Source organism: Episyrphus balteatus, chromosome 1 (genome assembly GCF_945859705.1).
Source record: "Episyrphus balteatus chromosome 1, idEpiBalt1.1, whole genome shotgun sequence".
Taxonomy (NCBI): Eukaryota; Metazoa; Arthropoda; class Insecta; order Diptera; family Syrphidae; genus Episyrphus; species Episyrphus balteatus.
In genome coordinates, this window is record NC_079134.1 from 161,942,398 (window position 1) to 161,953,432 (window position 11,035).

Below are 11,035 nucleotides of genomic sequence, written 5' to 3' on the forward strand. Positions count from 1 at the left end.
AGATTCAAAATAAGACTTGCAAATATTCATTCGTTCTTGATCCAATGAAATTTAAACAAAAGCAATTCAACTAGTTCAAAAAAATTGAAACTCACGAAAATTTTCGTGCATTTGGTAAAAGTTAAAATTTGAAATGAGTTTTTCATTTGTGAATGTAAAGTTATCGCAGAAGACAACATCATTCGATTTATAAATTTAATTAATCCAAGAAAAAAAGGCTTAAATTTATCAAACACTTTATGTGTTGAAATTAGTTAGGAAAATAATTGCTTTTAGTTCAGAAACGATGATAAATCTATCAAGAGAGTCAGAAAAATTAATTCATGCACTTTTATGATATGTCTTGACGCAGAATTTCGTCTATACAAACATCAGATCCCAAGTTCCACGAAATTCCCCTATTGTTTTTATAAACTGTGTTTAGTGTGTTTTGGAATAGGAGAAGGAGTGAAACCTGGAAAATTTATGTTATCTGGACTCAGGGGCGAACGCAGGGGGGAGGTTTTGGGGGTTAAACCCCCAACAAACATTATCCCTTCTATAAAGCTTTACAGGAGCTACATCAACACCTGTAAAGCTTTATAGGAGCAAATTTGTTAGTCGGCCCACCCCCCCCCACGAAATTTTTTGTTTAAAAAAAAAACATTAAAGCTTAGTTTGTTCGTTGAATCGTTCTGGTGGTTGAGTCCCATGTCAACCCCCCACTACTTTAAGACCCCCCACGAACTAGTTTCAAATTAAGTTGGCAACAGTCACTTTGCTTTTCAAGCGACGATATATCTTCAGCACAACTCCAAAACAGCGAATCCGTACTTTTGGACATTTTTACTTTAATGCATCATTTTACTTGTTATCGGACCCTCTATTCACTGCATCGATCCCAATCCTCCAACTGTTATCTAGAAGCCTTAACTATCAATTTCCGTTGCTCGAGTTTACATAAGATTGCATGAGTTTCCAAAACTTTGAAGAAGTTTTTCTCAAAACTACAATTTTGCAGATTCGTGGTTTTGGCCTTGTGCCCACGATATGTTCCCCGAAAAACATATTCAGTCCTATTGTGAGTTTCACTTGAACAAGTTTTCACCCGGAAAAATTGAATTTCACTTATCCTCTATTGTGAGTTGAGGACGACAAGTTGTTCGCGTCCCGAAAACTTCCCGTTTTTTGAACTTTTTTTTTAGTTAAAATGCGAGGTTAGCAGCTCAACTTAACTGTGGTGAAAAACAAATAAGTTTCACTTTATTGGACATCAATTTCTTTTTATTTCCTCAACTCCGAAATAATTTTATTTATTATAATAAATTTATTATTTTCTATCTCAAAAACTTAATTAATTATGGTGTGTTTTTTTTTTTGTTTCAATGCACTTTTCATTTCTCAAAACCCTAACTACATTACATGTTAAGATTGGTGTCCAATTACTCGATATTTCCTCACACAAAAACACTCAAGACTTTCAATTGTTGGGCGCCAAAGTGAAAGGATTTAATCTGAATCTAAAAAGATCGTTAAGGGTTTTTTCTGTATAATACTTCGCACAAATCACCTATTCCATATGGTATACCTACGATTGTCTATTTTTTTAAACGCACTCACGCATTGCATTCCTTCTTGAGATGAAGGCTTTGTGCGCCTGCATGAATATTTTATGAGCTAAGGCGTGCGATCGTTATGGAATTAATGTGCCTTTTCAAGAGAGAGAGACATCGGGAGCACCGTTGTTTGGCAGTTATAACTTAATGGAGATATGAATGGATTGGGACAAGATGTCCAATATTCTTGGTTAATGTGCGTATCCACGTCATTCCATATCCATATATTTCCATTTAAGGTGGTCTCCGAATGCCAAACCTTAAAGCAAATAAAAACTTAAAGCAAGATTGAAATTACTATTGGACTTCCCAGAGACACACGCAGCTTGTCTGGACTCTTCTGGTGTGTCGTGGTTGTGGCAACCATCAGATCGACAGGCGCAACAACACACGTAACGACCTTCTTAGGACATAATATATGCGTAGGAAATACATTCGAATGCAAAAAACATTCTGCGTAGGATGGTCATTACGTTTATGTTGTGGGATCTGGAAATTGATGTTAAAAAAAAAAAATCTGTCGTCTCTCTCCAGATCCAGACTATGTTTATACTTCTTTTACCTTTAGCATCATTCCTTTTCGTTTTGAACATTTGTTAATTTTGACATGTTAAACGTGTTAACTGAGCTTGTCTTTGCACTTATCTTTAGGAAACTGCGCGTGCGAGCACTTAATCCTTGTGTGACACATTCACCTTGAAGGTCTTGACACGATAACTTGAACGAAAAGCGAAGATTTTTTATTTGTTTGACATATCCACTTGGTTTTGAACTTTTTTAACATGGTGGTGATTTAATTAATTTTTTGTAATTTTTTACAAATTTTAAGCTTATCAAAGGTGGCTTTTTGACAAATTGTTTTAATTGGGTTATGGTAAGATACTTTTGTCTTAGTAAGATGATTTTTTAACCTTGTAGTGACATGTAAGACAAGTATTATAATTTAACCTTTGGTTGGGCTTTTTTTGGATATTCTAAGATATAATTTGTTTTAGTCTTTGTGTTTTTAACTCTGGGTTCCAGGTTAATCGCTGAGCGAGTCTGGTACTGATGTACGCCAGATTTTTAACTCAATGTTTTAAATATTGACATAGATTGTACACGATTTTTTATTTTGCATATAAATTTCATCACTGAAAAGGTAGTGATCTGAACTAAGTCATGCGTATCTTAAGGAGAAGGATGTTGCAAGGAGGATCCTGGGCAGTTTATTTTTATTTGTTCAGGAAAATCTTAAATAAATCGGAGCCAAACAACAGTTTTGGAAAATAAAACAGAATTTAAATGTTTACTCTCATTTATTATGATAACCAAGCATCTAATGAGTTCATACAACGATCTTGAGTGAAATTTTTTTATCTCATTGCTATTTTTCATTTCATATATTTTCATAAATACATATGTAATTTTAATAGTTTTCATAAGGGTACCATTTTTTCATTATTTTTTTGAACTTACTATCCGTCGATTAATGCATAATGTTTTAATTCTTCGACCATACATAAAATAATGCACACACAGTAGTCTGTTTTGACTTTCTCATTAAAAAAATCATAACTCTAACGGATAAGGCACTGTGCTATAACTAGTAAGCTGTGTGTAAATAAAAAAAAAAATAAGAATAGGGTATTTCATAATGGTTTATTGAAAATTTAATTTTTATTTATTATCAACTCGTAGAGTAAAGCACATTGTTTTAATTTTCTTTTTGTTTAAAAAAAGACACACATAAAACAGTGGCAAAAAATGAAAAAAAATTTGAAAAATTAACTTTTAATCTCAAACAAAAATTGTTGAAACTGGTATTATCTTTTTAAAAGTATTATGATATATTATGTTTTTTGTTTTTAATTTTTAATAGTTTTAGTGATTTGTATTTATTATTTTATAATAAATTGGAACTACCATAGACTACAGTAAAAAGGATGTTAGACAAAAACTATTTTAGTCTAAAAAATAACAACTATTTTCATATTAACGTGACCAATTTAAGAACAATGTGAAATAAATGTTCAAACCGTATTCTGTGTTTCTTTCTTAAAACTTTTATTTTCTTATTCATTTCTGAAACTACTACAAGTATATTTTTGGAAATATTAAAAAAGGTATTTCATAAGAAAATTTCGCCTCGAAAAAGTTGAAAAAAAGTGAAAACGTTTCTATTTCAACACTTCCTAAGAGAAATGTCTTTTTAAGCTATATTCATATTAGCTGTGCTTTATTTTCCTCGTGATCCGGGTCAGATCATTGTTTTTATTAGCTTTACAACAAAAGCAGGATTTTGTTTTGTTATTGTTTCGCAAATAAATAAATGATAGGATCCGGATCACGAGGAAAATAAAACACAGCAGCTATTATTGAAAACCAAAAGCTTCTATTATTAAGTCTGGTTGCTGAGTTATTACAATCGAAAAATTTTTTTTTCTTTATTCAGACATTGGATGAAATATATTCACAGGAATTTAGTAAGAACCACCCTACTTCAAAATCACCTCTTTTGTTTCCCACCCGTGAAAATTATTTAAGTTGAATATTTTTCCCACCGCCCGTGACCATGGAATGCTTTAATTCAAACTTTTCCTGCCAATTCTGTAATTTTTAAAAACAATACGTATTAATAACTCAAATTTTCTCTTTTTGATCTTGTTTTTTAATATAGACCACGAAATGGTTTCGATAAAAAATCCCTCGAACAATTGGAATCACTATTTCGGCGAACAGTCGGAAATGAAAAAGAAATTAGTCGAGCTGAATTCAAAAAAATTGTAACATCCAAAAATGTAAGTTTTAAAACTACGAGTATATAACCAAATCCACCTAGAATCAATATTATTTTTCTTTCTCAGCCATTTTTTACAGATCGTGTATTTCAAATATTCGATAAAGATAGTTCTGGATCAATATCTCTCCAAGAATTTATAGATGCAATTCATCAATTTTCTGGTCAATCAGCCGATGATAAGATACGATTTCTTTTTAAAGTTTACGATATTGATGGTAACTATCACAACTTATTATTTATTTAAAAGACCATTTATGACTTTAATGCTCTTTAAGGTGATGGTTTAATCCAACACAAAGAACTTCACGATGTGATACGTGCTTGCATGGAAGAAAATGGAATGCGATTTTCTGAAGATCAAGTAAGTTTTTCCCTAATCTCGTAAACCCTCTTCAAAAAGAATATTTCAAAAACAATATTTTTTTTTAGATAGAAGACCTCACCACAGCTATGTTCGAAGATGCTGATCCATACAATCGAGGGACCATAACCTACGAAGCATTGAAAAACCAACTTCACAAACATGGCGGCCTACTTGAAAACTTGAGTATAACGTAAAAAGATTACTTCAAATGCAAAGGACATTGAAAAAACATTTCTTTTTTTTTCTTTTTCGTTATTAGAATCGATCGATGGCTTGTGCCGATACAAGAAAAGCCTAAGCCCAAGGCTAACAAACGATGTGTATCAATACCTCACCAGTTTACCGGGGCATATGTTCGAAACAATCAAGTCTTTGTGTCATACTTATTTGTATACATTGCCATCAATGTAGGTCTATTTGTGTCGAGAGCAATCCAGTATCGGAATAGTAATTTTTACACCATACTAGCAAGAGCCTGTGGTGAGTTAGTGGACAGCTGTTGTCAATAATGAATTTAAGATCGATTTCTCTATTATGTTTAGGACAGTGCCTCAACTTTAACTGTGCCTGGGTTTTAGTTCTGATGTTAAGACATTCTTTAACTTATTTACGATCACGAGGATTCAGTTCATACTTACCACTTGACAATCATATTTACCTCCATAAATTGACAGGTATGGTGATTTCCGGATTGAGTGTCATTCATACCGTTATGCATTTGATAAATTTCTCAACTGTCGTGGTGAATCATCCAAGACTAAATGGTTGTGACTATTCATTGGCTGAATGGCTCTTTACAAGTCGACCTGGTCTTTTTGGATTGATCAAAGGCTGGGCTAATCCAACAGGTTGTGCGTTAATTGTGATTTTGATGATTATGTTTGTGTGTTCACAACCATTTGTGAGACGAAAGGGAAGCTTTGAAGTCTTTTACTGGACACATTTACTTTATGTTCCTTTTTGGATTCTAACCATTTTTCATGGCCCGAATTTCTGGAAATGGTTTATATTACCAGGATTGGTTTATGCGGTCGAAAGGATCTTAAGATTTGTTTGGATGAAATCGGAACATGGAAAAACTTACATCAGCTCTGGTTTACTACTCCCCTCGAAGGTAGTTCATTTAGTTATAAAACGTCCCTATAACTTCAACTTTAGACCTGGAGATTATATCTTCGTGAATATTCCATCAATAGCAAACTACGAATGGCATCCTTTTACAATAAGTAGTGCTCCTGAACAAGAAGATTATATGTGGTTACATATCAGAGGTGTTGGCGAATGGACAAATCGACTGTCAGATTATTTTGAAAAAGAACAAGAAAAACTGCATAATGGGGAAATAAATCCACATATTCCTCAAAATACCACAGATCCAGCAAGTAATGGTGATACAAATGGCAAATCATCAACAACACCTCAGACAGATTTTCTTGCTAAAATGTATCAAAATGGTTCGGAGCCTAGAAGACCACCAAGACAAAATCAGGGAATGTCAAAATTAGCTATTGAAAATAATAATACCAAAGCTGATGATTCAGGAAATAAGACGATTAAAAATATTAAAGAAACTTTGCAGAGAACATTTTCGAAAAAAGAAACTAGCACATCGAAAGATTCAGGAATCTCAAATGATGGTTTTGTTTCAGATGAAGGAAATATGGAACCCATGCCTTTACCTAGGCGCAAAGTTACACCTGACAAGAGATTACAGAAATTGATTAATAAAGTTCCATTGGAAAAGAGTCTTTCAATGCCGGATATGGAGGGAAAGTTCAAGAAGAGAGAACGGATAAGAGCGTAAGTATTACAAATGAAAATGAAGGCTAAAATCAATATATTCTAAGAATTTGACAGTGAGTATAACAGATATATTTAGAACTGTCAGTGCTGACCTATAGGGAAGGTCATTCTTTCAGTTACTATTTTAAGACACTTCCGTAATTGTTAAAGATACACAAACCGCGTTGAGTATTTGGTGGTCGTTAGGAAAACTCGTATAACTATTATAAACTGGTATGCCAAAACAATAAGATGGAACAAAAATTATATGAAATTAACCAATGCGATACATTTTTTTGTACAAAAGTTTAAATTTTGGCGCTTTCTTGCACTGTTTTTTAACTGTTATAAATTGCCATAACTGCTAAAAAAGCAGGCTTGCTCCGATTTCAACTAAATTATAACAGTTATAACAGTGTTTCAAAAATAAAAACAGGTTTGCGAAATTAAATAGACAGTACCAAAATTTAACTGTTATACAGCCATCTTTGATTTGATAAAATTTCGTAAGCGAAAGTCGGAAAGTGTTAAAAAATGGAATGGGAAAAGCTGAACAAATTTAATGTGGTCCCATAGGCGCAGGTCACCCTTTAGACAACCGTAGTTATTGGTCAAACTCCATATTTATAACAGTTGTAACAGTTAGAATAGCTATAATAAATCTCCAGTTTTTAAAGTATATTGAATGATCTTGAGGCATGGTTCAGTAGTGGCGTATTACACACTATAAAATCTTAACTCTCATACACGCAATTAAATATGACTTCAAAATAACCCGATATATGCCAATAATGCGGCGTTGTGTGATTTTAGTATTGCTTATATGGCCCCATATGGACAGGCCACCTGTATACGCCTTTAGGCACTCGTAGTTATTAGTCAAACTATAAATTTATAACAGTTTTAAAAGTTTTTTTTTATTAAACGCATGAAATTTTCAATGCACATAGCATGCCTTTAAGATTTTCACATGATAAAGTACGCACTTACAGATCTTAAGGTCCAGTAAGGGCGTATAACACAATATGAAATACAACCGTTATAAACACACCTAAAGATTGTTCGCTTGTCCCAGGAAGTTTTAAAAAAGACCCAACTCGAGACAAGTCAACAGTGCGTATTACGGCTTAAAAATGGTTTTCCTAAGACCCGGGTCTTTTATACTTGAATACTTCCTTCAAGCTGCGTGAAGTGTGTTGACAATTTTTTAAATTGAATAAAGTAAAACTTTTATAACTGTTATACATTGGCAATTTACTAGAACATTTCTTTAAAAAAAAAAAAACTGTTCTCCAATTTTGATAACATATTTTTTGTACTTAAGGCTTCGAGAATACACTAGGTCCGAATCTGAAAAGTCATTTGACCAAGCCAAGATCAGAAGAGCTCGTCTTCAAACACTTGGATTAGCATATTTGAGTCCGCAAAACAAATCACTGGCTCAAAGTTTCCGCTACATGCGACATAAACCTACAATCATTGCTTTCAAAACTCCTAGCCTCGAGAATTGTGAACCAAGACCGTCTTCAAATTCTATGAGTGAGTCTTAATTGTCATATGCTTCGTTCCATTTTTATTTTATCAAAAATATTTTTTAGTTGTATCACCTGGAATGTACAGTCAACGTGAAGCCGAAGAAGGACAAATTGTAAAACGAAGTTCATGTAAGTCAAATTCTTTTAAAACAAATCTATATTCAGATAAGCTCTTTTTCTACTTGAAAATAGCTCCATCTTCATCCAATTCTCCGCCCACCAACACACAGGGTGTTAATTATCCTGTGGGAAAACCACTTGAGGTATCTTTTAAACTGTTATATTTTAGTTATAAGAAATTAATTGTTATATTTTTTCATTTATTTGGGGTCTTGCTTTGTAAATAGAAGATATTTTTTCTTCACTGCCAAAACCCTTAAAATGTCCTTAACGAAATTTTTCAGAAAAAAGAAATAATAATAATAACAAAATTTTGGTTCAAAATTTATTAATTTCTCCAAAAGGAATCTACTAAAACAAGTTGTTTGTACAGGCCGTCATTCCTTAGATCATCGCATAAAGCTAAAAGCAGAAGTTCGGCTACAAATACAAGTAGTACAACTACTAATTCTGGTAGTAAGGTTACACTTGAAGTTGGCGTTTTAGAGGTTTGGGTCTTTTATCATCATTTTTTTTTTTTTTGTGTATAAAGTTTCTTACCTTATAAATACCCTTTTTAGAAATGTATATTAGCTATCTAAACAGTTTGATTATAGATATTCATTATTCGGAGTCAAATAAGTTGAATCTTTTAACTGGCGCCCAACGTGAGATTTATATTGAAATATTTAATTTTCGCTTCGGTGTTGTAAAAATTAAATTGAAAGTTTTAAAAAATAATTTAAGTCCTTTTTTGATTAAATATTTTAAGATCAAACTGTTTATCTATCATAATTATGCTTCAAGTCAGCTTTTTTAAATATTTTAATACATTTTGTATGGTTTTTCATTCATTCTTATTCACATCAAAACCTACAACCACCATTTAGATTTACATAGATGGACCATATGGTGCTCCATCAAGTCATATATTTGGCGCCCAACATGCAGTCCTTATTGCCACTGGTATTGGTGTTACTCCATTTGCATCAATTTTACAATCAATTATGCACCGTTATTGGAAAGCTAGACATTCGTGTCCACGATGTGAATACGAATGGGCAAGTGACATACCACGAACTGTAATGAATTTAAGAAAAGTTGACTTTTTCTGGATAAATCGAGATCAAAGATCATTTGAATGGTTTGTGAATTTGCTGTCACAATTGGAAATTGAACAGGCTGAACTTGGTGGAGCAATGGAGAGGTAAGGCAGAGTAAAATAATTGTTGAATTGTTATAAATAACTAAATTTTGTTTTATTTATTTAAAGATTCTTAGATATGCACATGTATATAACAAGTGCATTACAGAAGACAGATATGAAAGCTGTTGGTTTACAACTGGCTTTGGATCTTTTGCACGAAAAGGTTAGTTTATTTTAAAAAGAAAAACAATTTAATAAATTAATTGTGATCAAAACCATTAAATTTGAGTGGTCTTGAGTAAAAAATACTTTGTTATTTGAAGTTAAGTAAATCGGTCACTGTGGTGTATGTGTAACTTTTTTTTCTACCGTAAAACTAAATCAACAATTAATTTTCTTTTCTTACAGGGCAAACGTGATCTAATCACTGGTTTGAAGACTCGTACAAATGCTGGCCGTCCAAATTGGGATAAAGTATTTAAACAGCTTCAAGATCAAAAGAAAGGAAAAGTAACAGTATTTTACTGTGGACCAGCTCAATTGGCAAAAACATTACGATACAAATGCGATCAATATGAATTTGCATTTAGAAAAGAGTGTTTCTAGTTTTTTTTTTTTTTTATTTTATATGCAAAATTGTTGTAATTTATTTGAATTTATTTTATTTTTTTGTTATCAAAGTATTTTTAGTACTTAATAATTTATAAATTTCATGGTAAAGGGATATTATGTTTTGTATCTATAAAATGTTATGTTTTTATTTTTCAAATGATATTTTATTGAAATGTTATTTTGTTTTAATAATGAATTTATTTTAATATGTTTACTTTTTTTTTAATTTATATACAATTTTTATATAATATCATTTTAATTGAAGATTTGTGTAAATAATAATAAAGAATATAATTTTGTATCTCGAACAAAATTTGGTTTGATTACAACTCAAGTTGAAAAATTGAAAGAATTTTGGGTACGTCTTTTAAAAGAAATTAATAGGCACTTACAACACCAAAAATTTTTAATCCAAAAATGTGATTTTCGAAAATTCACAAATGCTATTTTTATAGGCTATGGATTTTATCTTTAAAAAAAGCAATAAGGAACGTTCAATTTTTTTATTGCAAGAATCGTTCAATGGGTTATAAAAGAAGATAAGACCGCGGTCAGCTAATAAATGAGGGATTGGAAATTGAAGATAATGGGGTAAAAGCCCTCTTTCTTTTTTTTTTTTTGTCAATATACACTCCTTTTCATCAGAATAGTTACACAACTTTTCAAATGTTCACACAAAACAAAAATTCAAAACGTGTAGTTATTTTTCTTGTTTCTCTATGGCAAAGCATTTCATATAGAAAAACTGAGTTTTTTTTTTTTTTGTTTCATTAGAATAGTTACACCTAAAGAATGATGAAAATGTGGTTCATTAAACCAAGTTCTTCTAAAAAAAAGTAGGTATTTTACTCATTATATTATTTGAAAAGAGTCCTTTTTAATCATAAAAATATATTGTTGTTTAATCTCTTTATTCAATCTATTTGAATCTCTTTCCTAATTTGTTAAATGGTGGGTTATGAAGAATTTTTGCTTTGAAATCGATGATCACAAATTTTATCAGTACAGGCTAGTCATTTCTAAGCATTTTAAACCAGGTTCAGGGCTGTTTACTATTGTAGATATTGAAGTACCTACTGAACATTTTTTGTGGGAGCAAAAAAGGTAGTGGATGAAAAA

The 11,035-nt window shown here is 31.7% G+C and overlaps 1 protein-coding gene across 3 annotated transcripts in view; it reads left to right on the plus strand.

Annotated features, from left to right (window-relative positions):
* The window catches only part of LOC129905588 (NADPH oxidase 5), a 32,749-nt gene extending 22,696 nt beyond the window's left edge, over positions 1-10,053 (plus strand). Inside the window, exons 5-17 of one of the 3 annotated variants that reach the window (XM_055981102.1) lie at positions 4,255-4,375; positions 4,442-4,592; positions 4,653-4,738; positions 4,807-4,931; positions 5,001-5,221; positions 5,284-6,541; positions 7,848-8,062; positions 8,122-8,187; positions 8,251-8,321; positions 8,523-8,666; positions 9,048-9,364; positions 9,431-9,527; positions 9,713-10,052. In XM_055981102.1, the coding sequence (XP_055837077.1) occupies positions 4,255-4,375; positions 4,442-4,592; positions 4,653-4,738; positions 4,807-4,931; positions 5,001-5,221; positions 5,284-6,541; positions 7,848-8,062; positions 8,122-8,187; positions 8,251-8,321; positions 8,523-8,666; positions 9,048-9,364; positions 9,431-9,527; positions 9,713-9,910 (3,070 nt within the window). In that variant the 3' untranslated portion in view covers positions 9,911-10,052. Of the gene's footprint in view, positions 1-4,254; positions 4,376-4,441; positions 4,593-4,652; positions 4,739-4,806; positions 4,932-5,000; positions 5,222-5,283; positions 6,542-7,847; positions 8,063-8,121; positions 8,188-8,250; positions 8,322-8,522; positions 8,667-9,047; positions 9,365-9,430; positions 9,528-9,712 lie in introns of those variants that run through there. The other 2 variants (XM_055981103.1, XR_008770619.1) reach the window with 2 other exon arrangements.
* Positions 10,054-11,035: the final 982 nt, after the last annotated feature.